This window comes from Lissotriton vulgaris, chromosome 7 (genome assembly GCF_964263255.1).
Source record: "Lissotriton vulgaris chromosome 7, aLisVul1.2, whole genome shotgun sequence".
Lineage (NCBI taxonomy): Eukaryota > Metazoa > Chordata > Amphibia > Caudata > Salamandridae > Lissotriton > Lissotriton vulgaris.
The window spans coordinates 1,776,212,751-1,776,237,286 of record NC_141695.1 but is presented as its reverse complement, the minus strand read 5'-3'; the positions used below and the strand labels follow the sequence as shown (position 1 = coordinate 1,776,237,286).

Genomic DNA, 24,536 nt, shown 5'->3' with positions numbered 1-24,536 from the left:
GACCTCAAACTGGGGGAGAGATACATCCACACATGCTAACAAGGGTAGCTCTCCTCAGGAGACCTCAAACTGGGGGAGAGATACATCCACATATGCTAACAAGGGTAGCTCTCCTCAGGAGACCTCAAACTGGGGGAGAAATACATCCACATATGCTAACAAGGGTAGCTGTCCTCAGGAGACCTCAAACTGGGGGAGAGATACATCCACATATGCTAACAGGGGCAGCTGTCCTCAGGAGACCTCAAACTGGGGGAGAGATACATCCACATATGCTAACAAGGGCAGCTGTCCTCAGGAGACCTCAAACGGGGGGAGAGATACATCCACATATGCTAACAAGGGCAGCTGTCCTCAGGAGACCTCAAACTGGGGGAGAGATACATCCACGTATGCTAACAAGGGCAGCTGTCCTCAGGAGACCTCAAACTGGGGGAGAGATACATCCACATATGCTAACAAGGGCAGCTGTCCTCAGGAGACCTCAAACTGGGGGAGAGACACATCCACATATGCTAACAAGGGCAGCTGTCCTCAGGAGACCTCAAACTGGGGGAGAGATACATCCACATATGCTAACAAGGGCAGCTCTCCTCAGGAGACCTCAAACTGGGGGAGAGATACATCCACGTATGCTAACAAGGGCAGCTGTCCTCAGGAGACCTCAAACTGGGGGAGAGATACATCCACATATGCAAACAAGGGCAGCTCTCCTCAGGAGACCTCAAACTGGGGGAGAGATACATCCACATATGCTAACAAGGGCAGCTCTCCCCAGGAGACCTCAAACTGGGGGAGAGACACATCCACATATGCTAACAAGGGCAGCTGTCCTCAGGAGACCTCAAACTGGGGGAGAGATACATCCACATATGCTAACAAGGGCAGCTCTCCTCAGGAGACCTCAAACTGGGGGAGAGATACATCCACATATGCTAACAAGGGTAGCTGTCCTCAGGAGTCCTCAAACTGGGGGAGAGATACATCCACATATGCTAACAAGGGTAGCTCTCCTCAGGAGTCCTCAAACTGGGGGCGAGACACATCCACATATGCTAACAAGGGCAGCTGTCCTCAGGAGACCTCAAACTGGGGGAGAGATACATCCACGTATGCTAACAAGGGTAGCTCTCCGCCGGAGTCCTCAAACTGGGGGAGAGATACATCCACATATGCTAACAAGGGCAGCTGTCCTCAGGAGACCTCAAACTGGGGGAGAGACACATCCACATATGCTAACAAGGGCAGCTGTCCTCAGGAGACCTCAAACTGGGGGAGAGATACATCCACACATGCTAACAAGGGTAGCTCTCCTCAGGAGACCTCAAACTGGGGGAGAGACACATCCACATATGCTAACAAGGGTAGCTGTCCTCAGGAGACCTCAAACTGGGGGAGAGATACATCCACATATGCTAACAAGGGTAGCTGTCCTCAGGAGACCTCAAACTGGGGGAGAGATACATCCACATATGCTAACAAGGGCAGCTGTCCTCAGGAGACCTCAAACTGGGGGAGAGATACATCCACACATGCTAACAAGGGTAGCTCTCCTCAGGAGACCTCAAACTGGGGGAGAGATACATCCACATATGCTAACAAGGGTAGCTCTCCTCAGGAGACCTCAAACTGGGGGAGAAATACATCCACATATGCTAACAAGGGTAGCTGTCCTCAGGAGACCTCAAACTGGGGGAGAGATACATCCACATATGCTAACAGGGGCAGCTGTCCTCAGGAGACCTCAAACTGGGGGAGAGATACATCCACATATGCTAACAAGGGCAGCTGTCCTCAGGAGACCTCAAACGGGGGGAGAGATACATCCACATATGCTAACAAGGGCAGCTGTCCTCAGGAGACCTCAAACTGGGGGAGAGATACATCCACATATGCTAACAAGGGTAGCTCTCATCAGGAGTCCTCAAACTGGGGGAGAGACACATCCACATATGCTAACAAGGGTAGCTGTCCTTAGGAGTACTTAAACTGTTGGAGAGACACATTTACATATGCTAACAAGGGCAGCTCTCCTCAGGAGACCTCAAACTGGGGGAGAGATACATCCACATATGCTAACAAGGGAAGCTGTCCTCAGGAGACCTCAAACTGGGGGAGAGACACATCCACATATGCTAACAAGGGTAGCTGTCCTCAGGAGTCCTCAAACTGGGGGAGAGACACATCCACATATGCTAACAAGGGCAGCTGTCCTCGGGAGACCTCAAACTGGGGGAGAGATACATCCACATATGCTAACAAGGGCAGCTGTCCTCAGGAGTCCTCAAACTGGGGGAGAGACACATCCACATATGCTAACAAGGGTAGCTGTCCTTAGGAGTACTTAAACTGGGGGAGAGACACATCCACATATGCTAACAACGGTATTTGTCCTCAGGAGACCTCAAACTGGGGGAGAGATGCCCACATATGCAGCAGCAGCAGTACAAGGATGTCCTCACAATGGCATGGGCTTGACAGGATTCAGAAGTAGAGAGTTGCCTTGAAAATGTGGAATCCCTACTTGTAACATTACCGTCCACAATCTGTGGGACTGTGGAGAGCGCTGTAAACAGACGGCTGTTTCACTCCCACCCTCCAAGCTAGAGCTGCCTCCAGCGCATCACAGATGTGAGTCCCAACATATAGAAATGTCTGTCGCAGCAGCGGTTACCTGTGGCTCGAACAGTGAACTCAGCAGATGACGTCAACTGCAGCGTCCATGCCCCAGGCAGGACAGGTGGTGTCAAGATGACCCGCTCCAAGCTTCCGGCCACCTTGGAGCTGGCGATGGCGGATGGGACGGGCACTCCACCGGGCGGCACTCCAGTGTATGACACACCTGGCAAGGATGACATCAAAACGCAAATGTAAAACCTTATGTAATGCAGTCTTGGGACGAAGAGATAAAATGGAAATTGGGCCGATTCACAGAACTAGTCTGAGACAAAATCCTAAACTTACTACTTTTGGTATTCACAGAAGACATTTAGTAGCAGTAAAGTTAGGACTCCTAACTTTACTATTACTGAATGCCTTTTGTGAATACTAAAAGTCGTAAAGTTAGGATTTTGTCTCAGTTTAGTGGTATTAAAGTTAGGAGTCCTAACTTTAATACTTCTAAATGTCTTCTGTGAATCCCAAAAGTAGTACGTTTAGGATTTTATCTCAGATTAGTTCTGTGAATCGGCCCCAATATGTTTGCAAACACCAAACCTAACCATAGAAACCTGTATATCACTAAATAATATCATTACAATGTGAAAGAATTCACACTTTCTCTGCTCTTTCTCTTACTCAAGGACTCGCCAGAATGCTACCCCTAAGAGGAATAGATGACAAGTCCCCTGGGGAAAGAGCCTTTACAAATATTTCATCACAGACTTTAATGAAGAAATAGACAGAGTCGACATGAAACATAATAGTTTCGATGGTGATTACACAGATCTCTTCTTGGGTGTTTATATTACAGAAACCTCTGGATCTCAAACAAGAGCGGCTGAAATGAAAGGTCTCTGCAGAGTCCCCTGGAGGCCGGAGCAGAGAACCCGCGATGCAAGGAGGTTATGGTGGCGAGACTTGAGCACATAAATGAACAGCACCCTGGACAGATGTTTAATGTATTCACATTACACATATGTACAGTTGAAAAAAAATTTTTCTCTAGAATCATATGTTTTAAGAAACACAGTGGCGTGAAATTGGATTCAGAAGAGAACGACAAACCTTTTAACCTTTAAGCTTGAAACACCTATAATAATAACATACGAGGTGAAACCTGCACACCACGGACGTCTGCGTAAATGGCGAGAGGGTATTATGGATAAGCACAAGCGCTACTCAGGTGCCTCGTGAATAAGAACCAGATCAAACGTTGGGCTCCATGTTGCAGGGATTCTGCACACACAACTATTCGCAGGATTATGGGACCTCGGCGTATAGGGGCTGAGCCTTCCCACCACCTCAGTGCCCACGAGCCCAGGACCGACTCGCTATAGTGTCTCACTCGCTCTCCTGCACTCACAGAGAAACAGGTGATTAGACACCCCTGAACACAACACTCCAGATCTCTCAGGAATCGTGGTAACGATGCAAAACCGTTTCACTCGCACTCTTGTTTTTGTCCACAATAAAGTCTGACAGAGACATGAAATAGTTTAGAATGTTTATTTGAACTATCGTGCTCTATAATGCAGTATACGTGCCACAACAGGCAGAAAAATGCATAATACTAATAGTGTCTGCATAGCAGCAAGGCCATGTATCAAGAAGGGAGATGTCATAATGAAAAGACAACAGAGAGAAGACCGTTCAGCCTAACCTCCCTCCCCTCACTAGGAATAGGTGTTATTATATAACAGAAGATCTCTGGTTTTGTCATCAGACCCCACACCTTAGTGCCTAGATGGCATTTCTACATCACAGGAGCCTCATGGAAAGGTCCTTCTCCAAGTGTGTGTTCCCCATGCGTGCATCCCTGTAATATCAACATGCTAGCCTCCCACCAGCGGCATTGGTATGTTGTGTAAAAGTGCTAGGGCCTGACCAGAACGGTACAAGAGGCATCGTTTATCGACCTTGCACATTGTGTTCAGACTAAACTCCAGGAACAGGAACAGGAAGAGTATGAACGCAGTGACCAGCTCCCATGTAAAAGGTATAAACAGAGTTGTTGCAAAATAAAAGCAGTTAGTAACGTGTGCAAAGCTGAATCATGGCTGAAGGGCTCATACTAACTTAGTGATGTCGACAACGCCCCCACCGGCCACGTGACACAACGTTCTTCGGATTGCTTATATATTTCTGACTGAATCAATTCTGTTAATCGATTCTATTTCGAGATGGGAACTTGTTCTGAATACAAAGGTTTAACTGCTTTGTTAAAACATTTAGGGGGCCATTTGGATGGCGGGCAGACTTCTGTCCGCCCACCACCCTAGAGGTGCTGGGACGTCCGCCTGTGGTGCGGTGGTCCCGCCCCGACGATTGGGATGCCAACACCACCGTGGCACAGTACCGCCCACCACAATGCTGGGAATGCATTGTGTGCATGCCTGCCACCATGTCCATGACAATGCAGGGGGTTACAATAGGTACCCCCCATGTGTAGCCCCCACCCCCCAATACCCTGGGGGCCTGCAACGGGCCCCCGTAAGAGAACTCTTCATGCCTTTCTGTGGCGCGAAAGCCGCCACGGAAAGGCCTTTTTCCGCCCCCATGCTAATAATATGGCTTGTGGTGTCTAGCAGACACCGCCACCATATTAAACCCTTTTCCGCCCGTAAAAAGGAGCAGAAAAACAAGCAGAAAAGGAGCTGAATAGGCAAAGGAGCCAAAAACGAGCAGAAAACAAGCAGAAGAAGGCATGAATAGAGGGCAGTAAGTGAGAAGAAAAGGAGCATGAGCAAGGCAGAAAAACAAGCAAATGCTAAGCAGGGAGGCACAAACCAACAGGCAGCAGAGAGAAGCAGTGGGCAAGCTGGACAGGAGGCTGTAGCAAGGGGAGCTGGTAGGAGGACCTGCTCATTGGAGTCGCGCTGCTGCCTCCATTACCTAGGTCATGGGTGGAGGGCAGGGAACTGGGTTTCGGGAGGCAGGAAACGCAGCAGAAGGGACACAGCAGGAAGAGGGAAGAATGAGCAGGAAAAGGCAAAGTAGGGGGCAAAAAAGGAGCAAAAAAGAGAAAAAGAAGCTGAAAAGGAAGAGAAGGAGCAGAAAATGAGCAGCACACGAAGAGAAGGAGCAGAAAATGAGCAGAAAAGAAAGAGAAGGAGCAGAAAATGAGCAGAAAAGGCAGAGAAGGGGTGGAAAACGAGCAGAAAATGAGGAGAGGAAGGCAGGAATAGAGGGCAGAAAACTAGCAAAAACGGAGCAGGAACAAGGGAAAACAATGAGCAAAAGCGAAGCAGCAGAGGCACAAAACCAAAGGCGGCGGAGGGAAACTGTGGGGAAGCTGGACAAGAGACTGTCGCAGGGGGAGCTGGTGCGAGGACCTATTTCATTATCTCTGTCTCTTTTATGATCTTTTCAAGCGCCATACCTTGCACCCACCACTGCATTATCAGAGTTCACGTCCCACCTCTTTTGTGTCTTGCCACTGTTCAGTTCCATCCATTTTATGTTTTTGGCCCCTCCCTCATGTCTCTCCTGCCACACACTCCTTGACCCAGCTCACTTGCTCCGTTCTCTTTTTCTAAATGTTTTCATGAAGTCTGCGTGGCCACCTACCCGCCGGATTGAACAGAGAGAAGGTAGGCTTTCCGGTGATGTACAGCGACACGTTACTGACTGCGCTGTCAATGTTGATGGTAAAGTTCTGTTGAGTGGTCGGTGGTGACTTCCGCACTTGAAGCAAAGTGACCTGTTGGAAGAGGAGGAGAACGATCAAATGTGGACCACATCATTGAAAAGAGACTTTTTAGAATTTACACAAAAGATGAAAGATTAATATTTGGCAAAAATGTGATGAATGAATGAAATCAAGGAAGGATCCAAGCTCCCATTTTTCTCTGAGGGAAGATGCTTGTTTGGAGCAACATTAGTTATTTGCCGTCAGTCCAAGAGGTCATTTCTAAGGAAGCTTTAGACCCCTGACATCCTGACTGCATAGGATGAGGCATTTTCAAACATTGCATCATCTATCAAAGCACCTCTGCCTTTCTGGGTGAGCAGCTCACCATCACCGGTGGCTCTCGGCACGACAGCCAGGACACCTCAACCTGGAGACAAAGAGGTGGAAGGAGGAGAAAAAATAGGAAACAGGCCGTCTATATTTATCAGCCCAGCTCCCCTTCAATCACTGTATGTCTGTATGACTGGATGTGTGAGAGGCTATATTGGTGAGTGAGTGGGTGCATTAGTGGCTTTATCAGTGAGTTAGTGGGTGTGTGAGTTGCAAGATGAGTGAGTGGTTGTGTGAGTGGCTTTATGGTTGCGTGATTGGTTGTGCGAGTACTCTATGGGTCTGTGAATGGATATGTGTGGGGCTGTGTGACAGTGGGAGTGGGTGAAAGAGAGGTTCTATGAAGGTCTGAGAGTGGTTCTGTGGATGATGTCATCAGTGATGTCACTGACCATGTAATGAGTGATGTAATATGTAAGGTCATAAGCAGTGCATTGCAGGACGTAAGTATAGTTATCTCAGGTAACTATAACTGCTGAATGTCACTGTTTTTGTATGAGTAAAATCTGAACCTAACTATAAAGTCCCTGCAACCGTTATTTTTTCAGTCAATGTCTGAGGATTTTTTAAATTGTATTTCCTAACTATAACGTCCCTGTACTCTTTGATTTTTTTTAGTGAATTTCTGTTTTCTTTTATAATTCTCGTTCTTAACTATAACGTCCCTGTAATCTTTTGTTTATTCAGTCATTTACAATGTTTTTTAGAATTGTATTTCCTAACTGCAACCTGTAACCTTTGAGAGTGGAAGTGTGAATGGCTTTATGGGTCTCTGAGTGGCCGTGTGAGTGGTTTTGTGGGTGTGTGAGTAGCTGCATTGGTCTGTGTGTGATCCACAGTATGGGTGTGTACATGGCTGTGTAAATGGATGTGTGAGTGTCTGTGTGAATCTGTGAGTGGGTGCATGAGTATCTTAATGGGTCTTTGAGTGGGTGCTTGAGTGTCTGAGTGGGTCTGTGAGTCGGTGCATTACTGTCTGAGTGGGTCTGTGATTGGATGTGCGAGTGTCTGAGTGGATCTGTGAGTGGGTGTATGAGTGTTTGAGTGAGTCTGTGAGTGGGTGTATGAGTATCATTGAAGGTCTTGGAGTGGATGGACGAGTCTCTGAGTGGTGAGTGAGTGGGTGCATGACTGGCTGCGAGCAGTTGTGTGAGTCTCTGAGTGGGCCTGCGAGTAGGTAAGTGAGTGTCTGAGAAGGGTTGGTTAGGGGGTGCATGAGTCTCTGAGTGGATCTGTGAGTGGTGCATACGTGTCTGACTGGGTCTCTGGGTGGGTGCATTAACATCTGAGTGGGTCAGTAAGTCAGTGTGTGAGTGTCTGAGTCAGTCTGTGAGTGGGTGTACGAGTCTCAGAATGGGTCTGTGAGTGGGTACATGAGTCTTTGAGTGGGTACATGAGTCTCTAAGTGGGTTCATGAGTCTCTGATTGAGTCTGTTATGGCTGATGCACTTAAAACTCTGTGAAGTGGACTTTAGCATTTGTAGGGGTGTCCCGCTCATGCAGGGGCACCCTCACACTTAGAACTGAGCTGCCTGCCTTCAGGATTGAAAGGCCAGCTTTAGGGGTCACTTATAGGTTTTAAGTGTAGTGACCTCTGATATAAGGAAACTTATATCTGTTGTAAGTGGTGCTAGCACCAGCGTACACAGGCTGCAACGGCAGGCCTGGAGTCAGAGTTTGAGTGATCTCTCATGGGTGGCATAAAACCAAACATGATTCATCACATGGGAGACCCCAGATGTACCTATGCCCTGGGTATCTTAGTACTATATACTAGGGACTTATCTGGGTACACAAGTAGCCAATCTGGAGTGCATGCAAGTACTCACCATGGCTAATTTAGGGAGGAAGCACAGGGACTGAGGTCCTGGTTAGCAGATCCCAGTCAGACTAGTCAGAAAAACATATTGACACCTGAAAAAGGTGGGGGTGACCATGACAGCAGATCCTACTTTCCTACAGTTTGCTTTTGGTTGGCCAAGTGAAAGCAAACAGTTATGTCCCGGGGGGGGGGGGGGGGGCACGACGACTCTCTGGGACATTGCAGGAGTGGCGGTCTTCAGTGCGATTATTTGCTTTAGATGGGTGGGCAGTATGACCCCCTCCTTTAACCTGCACGGGCCAGCCACCGGGGAGGAGGTGGTCCTGGGCCATTTATATGGTCACGGGGGTACGAGGCTCCCCTCACACTTCTATCTAGCGCTGGGATACTCAAGGGTGACTACGCGCTCTATAAAAACCAAAAATAAATAAATAATAAATTTATTTTGTACGCCCTGAGGAGGGAGTGGTCCCCATGGTATCAGGCAGCCCCAGGAGGGGAGTCCGTGCGGTCCCCTTTTAAAAATAAAATAATAAAGCCCTGGGGAGGTGGTGATCCTTGGGGCTCGCTTAAGTCCGTGGAATGGGGTCTGCGTGGCCCCCTCCATTATTCTAACAAAGCACCAGGTGGGTGGCGGTCCCAGGGGTGAATAAACCCTAGGAAGGGGGCCCTGTCCATGCACCTCTTTTGGTTTCATCCACCAGCGCCAAAGATATAGGCAAGACAAAAAACACTTTTTCTAACTCTAACTACCTACTGGCAACTGCCAGTAATGTGACTCAGGAATGGTATCAATTGATTTTATTCTTCACACTGAGCCAGTCTGTCTTACCGATGCGTTTCAGCCTGAACGGCCTTGCTCACGGTTGGTGGACAGTTTTATGTGTCATCCTTTTGTACCACTCCCCTTTCATCCCACACAATGTTGCCTTATGGGAGATTGAGTTTTTACAGTGTTATTTTTAGTATTTTAACATCACACTAAAGATAGACTGTTTCCAGACTGTTACTGAACAGGTTAGATTCAATATCACAATGGTTTCATGTCCAGTTTCTAATTATAGACATAATTTGGTTCCACATGGCTATGCAATTCACATTATATCATTTTACTCAATTAGTGTAATTCTATTTCGCCTATGTGTAATATGCCTAACATGTAATTTGTTCCAGTAGCTATACCTGTATCCCACTGGTGGTATCTTGACTATCAATCACCGCAGATTAATATAGTTTATTAATAATGCTCTATCAGTCTTTCTTTATTTAGATATCTCAGATAGTCTTGTAGGGATGTGGTTCGTGACTTGATTTGGTCTTTCAAATGTGATACGTAATTGTATATATATACAGACAGCCTTGAAATCTCTCCCGGCACTCGTGGAGCGAATATATATATATATATATATATATATATATATATATATATATATATATATATATATATATATATATAGTCCTTGGGGTACTAGACCTAGTATGCATATACGTACCACATACATACATATATATATATATATATATATATACACACATACACACACATGTATTCAAACACATACATGCAGAGATACACATTTGCATACACACTTAAATACATCCATGTATAAACAATCATTGACCCCTGGCTTCCTGAGAACATAGGATCATTTTAAATATTTTGGAATTTGGTTGATGGAGATGCTCTGCTTGACGGAGAAGCCTCCCTGCAGGCGGTGCAAGAGCAGCCATATTTGTTCAATGACCTCATCATTAACTATGTATAGGGTGCGCGGTTTTATGTTATTTATTTTTTGCTCATGTTTTCTATATTCAACAATTTTTATTTTGTGTTAACAGTATAAATGAAGCTGCAGTGGGTATTTTTCCACATGTATTTGACTGATAAATGTATACTTGTGTCCTAATGGATTCAGCGGTATAGAGTGCACTAGAATTATCTGAAAACACTTGCATTGTAGAATAGCGTCAATAACTGTAGATCTGCACTTAAGTAAGCTTAATTAAGAAATCTATTGTCTTTTTTCATCTCCGCCACCTCTCAGTCTGTACGGCTGCTCCATCAGCCATGCTGTTTCATACTCTGCCCTGCCTGCTTAAGCCTTCAGATGTGCCACCTGCCTGCATCTTTTTTCCGTTTTTTGACTGCGCCTTAAACTGATTTTTAACCAATACCATGAGAAGATCCCACCACATGCCAAATTGTACTGAGGATTTGAATTTACTGATGCTATTGTGTCTTCTTAGTTCAGTATTACCTTAAGGTACCTCACTGTTAGGTTATTATTAACTTTGGTTCTCCCTTATTCTAATTAGGACACCAACCACTATGTAGATAGATAATTGTTTAATTTTCCTGATGAATTGCTAATTGATCACTGCTGTGAGAAACTAGACAAGAAATATGTTGACCCACAATCACTAGTAACCACTGAACATTATATCAGAGGTGTGCTACCCCAGCTTTAACCGGGACAAGTAGACAATTTGTTCTCAGTACTACTTAGTTCCACTTTTTAATGTCTCTCACCCACACACCTGACACTCCTCTACACTTGCACCCCACCTGATGCCTTAGGAACAAAAGATCGTCTACACAGAGCCCTTCGTAGGGTGCCCGCTCTGCAGCGCTGGTCTGACGAGCAGCACGCCCTATGATGAAGCATGACACCCAGCTGGGTGTGTGAGGGCACAAAGGTGGGAGACTCCCACTCCTACTTCTGGACATATAGTCACACCAACCAACCCTCTGCTACCACCCTTCTTTCATAATGAACTGCCTACCTTTCCTTGAATTGAATTTACTGATTCTCACCGACCAAGATTGGTAGAAGGACTAACTCATAACAAGAGACTCAAGGGTAACGCTAGTAGGGCTAAAATCAAACTCAGACCTCAGGAAACCTTAGAACTGGAACTCCTCACTCTAGTTGAAGAGTCACAGGTGTGCCCCTCTCTGAAGTAGCGTGCCCTCAGCACGTAGAGGATGAATGACTCCATGTGGGAGTGACTTGCATAGGTTCTGTTAACTTCAGTCAGCCCTGCAGCTTGCAACCTAAGAGAACCTAAGAGAATGTACAGAAAAGAAGACGCTCACCGTTGAGAAGGACACGGAGTCCTCGATGATCTTGGTGACGCTGGAAAGCTCCGCTTTGGTGCTGGAGATAAACTGACCACCAGATGCTAAAGCGATGTCCTGATAGAGCGAGAAGTCAGTTTCCGAGATCTGCCGACGGATCCTGCTGTGGTGTCCCGAGCTGCCTTGTGACATGTGGTGAGAGGTGGCCCTGCTGCTGTGTCCTAGTCCAGAGTGGGACCCATGAGGCCCAGACCTGTGCCCGCGTCCTGCACCCGAGTCCAAGCTCTGCAGATGAGCCCCACGTCTGTACTCTGCACTGAGGTAGGAGCTATGCAGGCGGGATGGTCTCCTGTGCCTGATATCAGGCTGCCAGGCGCTACGCCGGGTCCTTCCGCGGGAACTTGTCCCAGACCTGGAGCTTGACCTCCCTTCGCATCCCCTGGAGCCCGCCGAAGACCGTCCGCAGCCTCTGGACCTTGTCGCATCATCAGTGCGCGAGCTGGTCAGACGCATGGTCCCAGCGCTTCGACGTTTCCTTCTACCGTAGGCATTAGTCAGAAGGAAGGTCACCTAAAAACATAAAACACAATCCAGTTACTCACAACAAAGATTGAAAGGAAAGGAATGTTCCATCAGTACACAGTGTCCATGTTGTGAGCTCTTTAGGTCAAGCACTGCATTGTTGGTGAACCAATGAGTCCAATGTATGTTGAAGTGTTCATTGGTCCAGCGTTGGCGTGGTATACCTGGCATTGGACTTCTGAATAGATGCTTGGGGCAGGAATGTGCTTGTTGATGATACTTCTTTTGGATGTGAGCACCTGTTCCAACACTGCATAAAATATCTTATTGGAAGGATAGAATACATGGCGGCGTAGCTGTGTGGGAGTATGTGTATCTCAATGGAAGGAGGATACAAGACATGGCGGCGTAGCAGTGAGGGAGCATGTGTATCTCAGTGGAAGGAGGATAGAATACATGGCGGCGTAGCTGTGTGGGAGTATGTGTATCTCGGTGGAAGGATAGAATACATGGCTGCGTAGCTGTGTGGGAGCTTGTGTATCTCAATGGAAGGAGGATAGTTCAAGTTCAAGTTCAGGAATTTGTATAGCGCACTACTCACCCAGAGGGTCTCAAGGCGCTTGGGGAGGGGGTTCATTATTTATCGAATAGTCAGGTTTTAAGTTCTTTTCTGAAGGAGATGTGGTTCTGTGTAAGGCGGAGGTGAGTGGGGAGTGAGTTCCAGGTCTTGGCCGCCAAGTAGGAGAAGGATCTACCTCCCATGGTGGATCTTTGGATACGTGGGACTGCGGCGAGGCCTTGATTGGAGGATCTTAGTTGGTGGGTGGGTGTGTAGAAGGGTAGTCGAGTGTTGAGGCATTCGGGTCCTAGTTTGTAGAGGGCCTTGTGTGCGTGGGTGAGGAGACGGAATGTTATTCTCTTGTTGACGGGAAGCCAGTGGAGGTCTTTCAAGTGGCCGGTAATGTTATCTTGGCGAGGAATGTCCAAAATGAGTCTCGCCGATGCGTTTTGGATGCGTTGGAGTTTTTTCTGTAATTTGGCTGTAGTTCCGGCGTAGAGGGTGTTTCCGTAGTCTAGTTGACTTGTAACCAGTGCGTGGGTGACAGTCTTTCTTGTCTCGGTGGGGATCCAATGAAAGATTTTTTTGAGCATACGAAGTACGTTGAAGCAGGAGGATGAGACGGCGTTGACTTGTCTGGTCATCGAGAGGGAGGAGTCTAGGATGAAGCCTAGGTTACGTGCGTGGTCTGTGGGTATGGGTGCGGAGCCCAGATCCGAAGGCCACCATGAGTCGTCCCAGGCAGAGGGGGATGATCCTAGGATGAGCAGTTCCGTTTTGTCTGAGTTCAGTTTTAGGCGGCTGTTTTTCATCCATATGGCTACTTCTTTCATGCCTTCGTGAAGATTGGTTTTGACAGTGTTGGGGTCTTTGGTGAGGGAAAGGATCAGCTGGGTGTCGTCAGCGTAGGAGATGATGTTGAGGTTGTGTTGGCGCGCGATGGAAGCGAGTGAACTCATGTAAACGTTGAAGAGGGTGGGACTGAGTGATGATCCTTGTGGTACACCGCAGATGACTTCGGTGGCCTCTGATTTGAATGGGGGAGGTTGGACTTTCTGGGTTCTCCCAGCTAGGAACAAGATGATCCAGTCCAAGGCTTTTCCTTTTTTGCCGATGTTGCTGAGGCGTTGTATGAGGGTGCTGTGACAGACAGTGTCGAAGGCATCGGAGAGGTCGAGTAGAATGAGGGCCACTGTTTCTCCGTTGTCCAGTAGTGTTCGGATGTCGTCTGTTGCTGCTATGAGGGCGGTTTCGGTGCTGTGTTTGGCTCGAAAGCTGGATTGTGAGGGATCGAGGGAGTTGTTGGATTCTAGGAAGGTGGCGAGTTGGCTATTGACGGCTTTCTCAATTACTTTGGCCAGGAATGGGAGGAGGGATATGGGGCGGTAGTTTTTAAGTTCAGAGGGGTCTGCTGTGGGTTTCTTCAGGAGGGCGCTGACTTCGGCATGTTTCCAACTTTCTGGAAAGGTAGCAGAGTTGAAGGAGCAGTTGATGACATCACGGAGATGGGGTGCGACGATGGAGTCTGCTTTGTTGAAGATGTGGTGGGGACATGGGTCGGTTGGCGAGCCAGAGTGAATGGAATTCATTAGGCGGATGGTGCCTTCAGTGGTGATTGGGTTCCAGGCACTGAGGTTGTTAGAGGGAGGTTTAGGTTCCTGGGGGGGGGGGGTGTAGAGGATTGTTCGTTGGATCTGTTTTCGAAGCTGTTGTGAATGTCGACAATTTTGGTGTAGAAGAAGGAGGATAACGAATCGCAGAGGTCTTGGGAGGGAGTGATGTCGTTTGAGGTTGCGGTGGGGTTGGTGAATTCTTTGACGATGTTGAATAGTTCCTTGCTGTTATGTGCGTTGTTGTCAAGTCGATTCTTGAAAGCTGATTTCTTGGTGGATCGAATCAGCTGGTGGTGTTTGCGGGTGGCTGCCTTGAAGGTGGTCATGTTGTCGGTGGTTGGGTTTTTTATCCATGTTTTCTCGAGACTACGGCATAGCTTCTTGGATTTCTTAAGGTCATGGTTGAACCAGGGGGCTTTTTTGTTGTCTTGTTTGGTGTGATGGTTTGTCAAGGGTGCTAATTCGTCAGCGCTGTGAGTGATCCATTGTTTGAAATTGATGGCAGCTTGGTTTGGGTCCAAATGAGAGGGCGGGTGTGTTCTGGTTAAGCGATGTGAGGAGTTGGTCGGTGGTGATTTTGTTCCATTTTCTCCGGGGGATAGGTTGTGGGGGGTTGTGGGTCGAGGTGGTTTTGTAGCTGAAGTGAACACAACAGTGGTCCGTCCAATGGAGAGCTGTGGTGTGATCGAAGGAGATGTGTTTGCTGGAGGTGAAGATTGGGTCGAGCGTATGTCCAGCTACATGGGTGGGGGTGTCAACAAGTTGTTTGAGGCCGAGATTGGTCAGGTTGTCAAGAAGGGTGGTGGTGTTGCTGTCGTTTTTCTTTTCCAGGTTGAAGTTGAGGTCTCCTAGTAGAATGTAGTTCTCGGAGGCGAGGGCATGTGGACTGATGAAGTCAGTGATGTCTTCGCTGAATTGTTTACGGGTTCCTGGAGGCCTGTAGAGGAGGGTGCCTCTGAGTGTGGTCCTAGGGTCGGTGTGGCTGTGGAAGCATGAGTATCTCGGTGGAAGGAGGATAGAATACATGGCGGCATAGCTGTGTGGTAGCATGTGTATCTCGGTGGAAGGAGGATAGAATACATGGCCGCGTAGCTCTGTGGGAGCATGAGTATCTCGGTGGAAGGAGGATAAAATACATGGCAGCGAAGCTGTGTGGGAGTATGTGTATCTCAGTGGAAGGAGGATAGACTACATGGCAGCGTAGCTGTGTGGGAGTATGTGTATCTCAATGAAAGGAGGATAGAATACATGCCAGCATAGCTGTGTGGGAGCATGTGTATCTCAAAGGAAGGAGGATAGAACACTTGGCAGTGTAGCTGTGTGGGAGTATGTGTAGCTCGGTGGAAGGAGGATAGAATACATGGCAGCGTAGCTGTGTGGGAGTATGTGTAGCTCAGTGGATGGAGGATAGAATATATGGTGGCGTAGCTGTGTGGGAGTATGTGTATCTCAGTGGAAGGAGGATTGAATACATGGCGGCGTAGCTGTGTGGGAGTATGTGTATCTCAGTGGAAGGAGGATAGAATACATGGAGGCGTAGCTGTGTGGGAGTATGCGTAACTCAGTGGAAGGAGGATAGAATACATGGCGGCATAGCTGTGTGGGAGCATGTGTATCTCAATGGAAGGAGGATAGAATACATGGCAACGTAGCTGTGTCGGAGCATGAGTATCTCGGTCGAAGGAGGATAGAATACATGGCGGCGTAGCTGTGTAGGAGCATGTGTATCTCGGTGGAAGGAGGATAGAATACATGGTGGCATAGCTGTGTGGGAGCATGTGTATCTCGATGGAAGGAGAATAGAATACATGGCGGCGTAGCTGTGTGGGAGCAGGTGCATCTCGGTGGAAGGAGGATAGAATACATGGCGGCGTAGCTGTGTGTGTGCATGTGTATTTTAATTGAAGGATAGAATACATGGCAGCGTAGCTGTGTGGGAGCATGTGCATCGAGGTGGAAGGATAGAATACATGGCAGCGTAGCTGTGTGGGAGTATGTGTATCTCAATGGAAGTGGGATAGAATACATGGCAGCGTAGCTGTGTGAGAGCATGTGTATCTCAATGGAAGGAGGTTAGAATACATGGCGGTGTAGATGTGTGGGAGCATGTGTATTGAGGTGGAAGGATAGAATACATGGCGGCGTAGCTGTGTGGGAGTATGTGTATCTCAATGGAAGCAGGATAGAATACATGGCAGCATAGCTGTGTGGGAGCATGTGTATCTCAATGGAAGGAGGATAGAATACATGGCGGCGTACCTGTGTGGGAGTATGTGTATCTCGGTCGAAGGAGGATAGAATACATGGCAGCGTAGCTGTGTGGGAGCATGTGTATCTCAATGGAAGGAGGATAGAATACATGGCGGCGTAGCTGTGTGGGAGCATGAGTATCTCGGTGGAAGGAGGATAGAATACATGGAAGCGTAGCTGTGTGGGAGTATGTGTATCTCAGTGGAAGGAGGATAGAATACATGGCGGCATAGCTGTGTGGGAGCATGTGTATCTCAATGGAAGGAGGATAGAATACATGACGGCTTAGCTGTGTGGGAGTATGTGTATCTCGGTGGAAGGAGGATAGAATACATGGCAGCGTAGCTGTGTGGGAGCATGTGTATCTCAATGGAAGGAGGATAGAATACATGGCCGCGTTGCTGTGCGGGAGCATGTGTATCTCAGTGGAAGGAGGATAGAATACATGACGGCGTAGCTGTGTGGGAGTATGTGTATCTCAATGGAAGGAGGATAGAATACATGGTGGCGTAGCTGTGTGGGAGCATGTTTATCTCAATCGAAGGAGGATAGAATACATGGCAGGGTAGCTGTGTGGGAGTATGTGTATCTCGGTGGTAGGAGGATAGAATACATGGCGGCGTAGCTGTGTGAGATCATGTGTATCTCAATGGAAGAAGGATAGAATACATGGCGGCGTAGCTGTGTGAGATCATGTGTATCTCAATGGAAGAAGGATAGAATACATGGTGGCGTAGCTGTGTGAGATCATGTGGATCTCAATGGAAGGAGGATAGAATACATGGCAGCTTAGCTGTGTGGGAGTATGTGTATCTCGGTGGAAGGAGGATAGAATACATGGCAGGGTAGATGTGTGGGAGTATGTGTATCTCAATGGAAGTAGGATAGAATACATGGCGGCGTAGCTGTGTGGGAACATGTGTATCTCAATGGAAGGAGGATAGAATACATGGCAGGGTAGCTGTGTGGGAGAATGTGTATCTCGGTGGTAGGAGGATAGAATACATAGCGGCATAGTGTGTGGGAGCATGTGTATCTCAATGGAAGGAGGATAGAATACATGGCCGCATAGCTGTGTGAGATCATGTGTATCTCAATGGAAGGAGGATAGAATACATGGCGGCGTAGCTGTGTGAGATCATGTGTATCACAATGGAAGGAGGATAGAATACATGGTGGCGTAGCTGTGTGAGATCATGTGTTTCTCAATGGAAGGAGGATAGAATACATGGCAGCGTAGCTGTGTGGGAGTATGTGTATCTCGGTGGAAGGAGGATAGAATACATGGCGACATAGCTGTGTGGGAGCATGTGTATCTCAATGGAAGGAGGATAGAATACATGGCAACGTAGCTGTGTGGAGGCATGTGTATCTCAATGGAAGGAGGATAGAATACATGGCGGCGTAGCTGTGTGGGAGCATGAGAATCTCGGTGAAAGGAGGATAGAATACATGGCGGCATAGCTGTGTGGGAGCATGTGTATCTCGGTGGAAGGAGGATAGAATACACGGCAACGTAGCTTTGTGGGAGCGTGTGTATCTCGGTGGAAGGAGGATAGAACACATTGTGGCGTAGCTGTGTGGGTGCATGTGTATCTTAATGGAAGGATAGAATACATGGCAGCGTAGCTGTGTGGGATCATTTGTATCTTGGTGGTAGGAGGATAGAATACATGGCGGCATAGCTGTGTGGGAGCATGTGTATCTCAATGGAAGGAGGATAGAATACTTGGCGGCATAGCTGTTTGAGATCATGTGTATCTCAGTGGAAGGAGGATAGAATATATGGCAGCGTAGCTGTGTGGGAGCATGTGTATCTCAATGGAAGGAGGATATAATACAAGGCAACGTAGCTGTGTGGGAGCATGTGTATCTCAATGGAAGGAGGATAGAATACATGGCGGCGTAGCTGTGTGGGAGCATGTGCATCTCGGTGGAAGGAGGATAGAATACATGGCGGCGTAGCTGTGTGGGAGCATGAGAATCTCGGTGGAAGGAGGATAGAATACATGGCAGCATAGCTGTGTGGGAGCATGTGTATCTCGGTGGAAGGAGGATAGAATACATGGTGGAGTAGCTGTGTGGGAGCATGTGTATCTCGATGGAAGGAGGATAGAATACACGGCAACGTAGCTTTGTGGGAGCATGCGTATCTCAGTGGAAGGAGGATAGAATACATGACGGCGTAGCTGTGTGGGAGTATGTGTATCTCGGTGGAAGGAGGATAGAACACATTGCTGCGTAGCTGTGTGGGAGTATGTGTATCTCAATGGAAGTGGGATAGAATACATGGCAGCGTAGCTGTGTGAGAGCATGTGTATCTCAATGGAAGGAGGTTAGAATACATGGCGGTGTAGATGTGTGGGAGCATGTGTATTGAGGTGGAAGGATAGAATACATGGCGGCGTAGCTGTGTGGGAGTATGTGTATCTCAATGGAAGCAGGATAGAATACATGGCAGCATAGCTGTGTGGGAGCATGTGTATCTCAATGGAAGGAGGATAGAATACATGGCGGCGTAGCTGTGTGGGAGTATGTGTATCTCAATGGAAGTGGGATAGAATACATGGCAGCGTAGCTGTGTGAGAGCATGTGTATCTCAATGGAAGGAGGTTAGAATACATGGCGGTGTAGATGTGTGGGAGCATGTGTATTGAGGTGGAAGGATAGAATACATGGCGGCGTAGCTGTGTGGGAGTATGTGTATCTCAATGGAAGCAGGATAGAATACATGGCAGCATAGCTGTGTGGGAGCATGTGTATCTCAATGGAAGGAGGATAGAATACATGGCGGCGTAGCTGTGTGGGAGTATGTGTATCTCGGTCGAAGGAGGATAGAATACATGGCAGCGTAGCTGTGTGGGAGCATGTGTATCTCAATGGAAGGAGGATAGAATACATGGCGGCGTAGCTGTGTGGGAGCATGAGTATCTCGGTGGAAGGAGGATAGAATACATGGAAGCGTAGCTGTGTGGGAGTATGTGTATCTCAGTGGAAGGAGGATAGAATACATGGCGGCATAGCTGTGTGGGAGCATGTGTATCTCAATGGAAGGAGGATAGAATACATGACGGCTTAGCTGTGTGGGAGTATGTGTATCTCGGTGGAAGGAGGATAGAATACATGGCAGCGTAGCTGTGTGGGAGCATGTGTATCTCAATGGAAGGAGGATAGAATACATGGCCGCGTTGCTGTGCGGGAGCATGTGTATCTCAGTGGAAGGAGGATAGAATACATGACGGCGTAGCTGTGTGGGAGTATGTGTATCTCAATGGAAGGAGGATAGAATACATGGTGGCGTAGCTGTGTGGGAGCATGTTTATCTCAATCGAAGGAGGATAGAATACATGGCAGGGTAGCTGTGTGGGAGTATGTGTATCTCGGTGGTAGGAGGATAGAATACATGGCGGCGTAGCTGTGTGAGATCATGTGTATCTCAATGGAAGAAGGATGGAATACATGGCGGCGTAGCTGTGTGAGATCATGTGTATCTCAATGGAAGAAGGATAGAATACATGGTGGCGTAGCTGTGTGAGATCATGTGGATCTCAATGGAAGGAGGATAGAATACATGGCAGCTTAGCTGTGTGGGAGTATGTGTATCTCGGTGGAAGGAGGATAGAATACATGGCAGGGTAGATGTGTGGGAGTATGTGTATCTCAATGGAAGTAGGATAGAATACATGGCGGCGTAGCTGTGTGGGAACATGTGTATCTCAATGGAAGGAGGATAGAATACATGGCAGGGTAGCTGTGTGGGAGAATGTGTATCTCGGTGGTAGGAGGATAGAATACATAGCGGCATAGTGTGTGGGAGCATGTGTATCTCAATGGAAGGAGGATAGAATACATGGCCGCATAGCTGTGTGAGATCATGTGTATCTCAATGGAAGGAGGATAGAATACATGGCGGCGTAGCTGTGTGAGATCATGTGTATCACAATGGAAGGAGGATAGAATACATGGTGGCGTAGCTGTGTGAGATCATGTGTTTCTCAATGGAAGGAGGATAGAATACATGGCAGCGTAGCTGTGTGGGAGTATGTGTATCTCGGTGGAAGGAGGATAGAATACATGGCGACATAGCTGTGTGGGAGCATGTGTATCTCAATGGAAGGAGGATAGAATACATGGCAACGTAGCTGTGTGGAGGCATGTGTATCTCAATGGAAGGAGGATAGAATACATGGCGGCGTAGCTGTGTGGGAGCATGAGAATCTCGGTGAAAGGAGGATAGAATACATGGCGGCATAGCTGTGTGGGAGCATGTGTATCTCGGTGGAAGGAGGATAGAATACACGGCAACGTAGCTTTGTGGGAGCGTGTGTATCTCGGTGGAAGGAGGATAGAACACATTGTGGCGTAGCTGTGTGGGTGCATGTGTATCTTAATGGAAGGATAGAATACATGGCAGCGTAGCTGTGTGGGATCATTTGTATCTTGGTGGTAGGAGGATAGAATACATGGCGGCATAGCTGTGTGGGAGCATGTGTATCTCAATGGAAGGAGGATAGAATACTTGGCGGCATAGCTGTTTGAGATCATGTGTATCTCAGTGGAAGGAGGATAGAATATATGGCAGCGTAGCTGTGTGGGAGCATGTGTATCTCAATGGAAGGAGGATATAATACAAGGCAACGTAGCTGTGTGGGAGCATGTGTATCTCAATGGAAGGAGGATAGAATACATGGCGGCGTAGCTGTGTGGGAGCATGTGCATCTCGGTGGAAGGAGGATAGAATACATGGCGGCGTAGCTGTGTGGGAGCATGAGAATCTCGGTGGAAGGAGGATAGAATACATGGCAGCATAGCTGTGTGGGAGCATGTGTATCTCGGTGGAAGGAGGATAGAATACATGGTGGAGTAGCTGTGTGGGAGCATGTGTATCTCGATGGAAGGAGGATAGAATACACGGCAACGTAGCTTTGTGGGAGCATGCGTATCTCAGTGGAAGGAGGATAGAATACATGACGGCGTAGCTGTGTGGGAGTATGTGTATCTCGGTGGAAGGAGGATAGAACACATTGCTGCGTAGCTGTGTGGGAGTATGTGTATCTCAATGGAAGTGGGATAGAATACATGGCAGCGTAGCTGTGTGAGAGCATGTGTATCTCAATGGAAGGAGGTTAGAATACATGGCGGTGTAGATGTGTGGGAGCATGTGTATTGAGGTGGAAGGATAGAATACATGGCGGCGTAGCTGTGTGGGAGTATGTGTATCTCAATGGAAGCAGGATAGAATACATGGCAGCATAGCTGTGTGGGAGCATGTGTATCTCAATGGAAGGAGGATAGAATACATGGCGGCGTAGCTGTGTGGGAGTATGTGTATCTCAATGGAAGTGGGATAGAATACATGGCAGCGTAGCTGTGTGAGAGCATGTGTATCTCAATGGAAGGAGGTTAGAATACATGGCGGTGTAGATGTGTGGGAGCATGTGTATTGAGGTGGAAGGATAGAATACATGGCGGCGTAGCTGTGTGGGAGTATGTGTATCTCAATGGAAGCAGGATAGAATACATGGCAGCATAGCTGTGTGGGAGCATGTGTATCTCAATGGAAGGAGGATAGAATACATGGCGGCGTAGCTGTGTGGGAGTATGTGTATCTCGGTCGAAGGAGGATAGAATACATAGCAGCGTAGCTGTGTGGGAGCATGTGTATCTCAATGGAAGGAGGATAGAATACATGGCGGCGTAGCTGTGTGGGAGCATGAGTATCTCGGTGGAAGGAGGATAGAATACATGGAAGCGTAGCTGTGTGGGAGTATGTGTATCTCAGTGGAAGGAGGATAGAATACATGGCGGCATAGCTGTGTGGGAGCATGTGTATCTCAATGGAAGGAGGATAGAATACATGACGGCTTAGCTGTGTGGGAGTATGTGTATCTCGGTGGAAGGAGGATAGAATACATGGCAGCGTAGCTGTGTGGGAGCATGTGTATCTCAATGGAAGGAGGATAGAATACATGGCCGCGTTGCTGTGCGGGAGCATGTGTATCTCAGTGGAAGGAGGATAGAATACATGACGGCGTAGCTGTGTGGGAGTATGTGTATCTCAATGGAAGGAGGATAGAATACATGGTGGCGTAGCTGTGTGGGAGCATGTTTATCTCAATCGAAGGAGGATAGAATACATGGCAGGGTAGCTGTGTGGGAGTATGTGTATCTCGGTGGTAGGAGGATAGAATACATGGCGGCGTAGCTGTGTGAGATCATGTGTATCTCAATGGAAGAAGGATAGAATACATGGCGGCGTAGCTGTGTGAGATCATGTGTATCTCAATGGAAGAAGGATAGAATACATGGTGGCGTAGCTGTGTGAGATCATGTGGATCTCAATGGAAGGAGGATAGAATACATGGCAGCTTAGCTGTGTGGGAGTATGTGTATCTCGGTGGAAGGAGGATAGAATACATGGCAGGGTAGATGTGTGGGAGTATGTGTATCTCAATGGAAGTAGGATAGAATACATGGCGGCGTAGCTGTGTGGGAACATGTGTATCTCAATGGAAGGAGGATAGAATACATGGCAGGGTAGCTGTGTGGGAGAATGTGTATCTCGGTGGTAGGAGGATAGAATACATAGCGGCATAGTGTGTGGGAGCATGTGTATCTCAATGGAAGGAGGATAGAATACATGGCCGCATAGCTGTGTGAGATCATGTGTATCTCAATGGAAGGAGGATAGAATACATGGCGGCGTAGCTGTGTGAGATCATGTGTATCACAATGGAAGGAGGATAGAATACATGGTGGCGTAGCTGTGTGAGATCATGTGTTTCTCAATGGAAGGAGGATAGAATACATGGCAGCGTAGCTGTGTGGGAGTATGTGTATCTCGGTGGAAGGAGGATAGAATACATGGCGGCATAGCTGTGTGGGAGCATGTGTATCTCAATGGAAGGGTGATAGAATACATGGCAACGTAGCTGTGTGGAGGCATGTGTATCTCAATGGAAGGAGGATAGAATACATGGCGGCGTAGCTGTGTGGGAGCATGAGAATCTCGGTGAAAGGAGGATAGAATACATGGCGGCATAGCTGTGTGGGAGCATGTGTATCTCGGTGGAAGGAGGATAGAATACACGGCAACGTAGCTTTGTGGGAGCGTGTGTATCTCGGTGGAAGGAAGATAGAACACATTGTGGCGTAGCTGTGTGGGTGCATGTGTATCTTAATGGAAGGATAGAATACATGGCAGCGTAGCTGTGTGGGATCATTTGTATCTTGGTGGTAGGAGGATAGAATACATGGCGGCATAGCTGTGTGGGAGCATGTGTATCTCAATGGAAGGAGGATAGAATACTTGGCGGCATAGCTGTTTGAGATCATGTGTATCTCAGTGGAAGGAGGATAGAATATATGGCAGCGTAGCTGTGTGGGAGCATGTGTATCTCAATGGAAGGAGGATATAATACAAGGCAACGTAGCTGTGTGGGAGCATGTGTATCTCAATGGAAGGAGGATAGAATACATGGCGGCGTAGCTGTGTGGGAGCATGTGCATCTCGGTGGAAGGAGGATAGAATACATGGCGGCGTAGCTGTGTGGGAGCATGAGAATCTCGGTGGAAGGAGGATAGAATACATGGCAGCATAGCTGTGTGGGAGCATGTGTATCTCGGTGGAAGGAGGATAGAATACATGGTGGAGTAGCTGTGTGGGAGCATGTGTATCTCGATGGAAGGAGGATAGAATACACGGCAACGTAGCTTTGTGGGAGCATGCGTATCTCAGTGGAAGGAGGATAGAATACATGACGGCGTAGCTGTGTGGGAGTATGTGTATCTCGGTGGAAGGAGGATAGAACACATTGCTGCGTAGCTGTGTGGGTGCATGTGTATCTTAATGGAAGGATAGAATACATGGCAGCGTAGCTGTGTGGGATCATTTGTATCTTGGTGGTAGGAGGATAGAATACATGGCGGCATAGCTGTGTGGGAGCATGTGTATCTCAATGGAAGGAGGATAGAATACTTGGCGGCGTAGCTGTTTGAGATCATGTGTA

The 24,536-nt window shown here is 47.8% G+C and overlaps 1 protein-coding gene across 1 annotated transcript in view; it reads right to left on the bottom strand.

The window, feature by feature from the left end:
- The window catches only part of LOC147706657 (von Willebrand factor A domain-containing protein 7-like), a 239,692-nt gene that overhangs the window by 90,559 nt on the left and 124,597 nt on the right, over nucleotides 1–24,536 (bottom strand). Inside the window, exons 10-12 of the mRNA XM_086933162.1 lie at nucleotides 11,602–12,153; nucleotides 6,229–6,361; nucleotides 2,675–2,842 (exon numbers count right to left, since the gene is read on the bottom strand). Of these exons, the coding sequence (XP_086789288.1) occupies nucleotides 2,675–2,842; nucleotides 6,229–6,361; nucleotides 11,602–12,153 (853 nt within the window). The remainder of the gene's footprint in view (nucleotides 1–2,674; nucleotides 2,843–6,228; nucleotides 6,362–11,601; nucleotides 12,154–24,536) is intronic.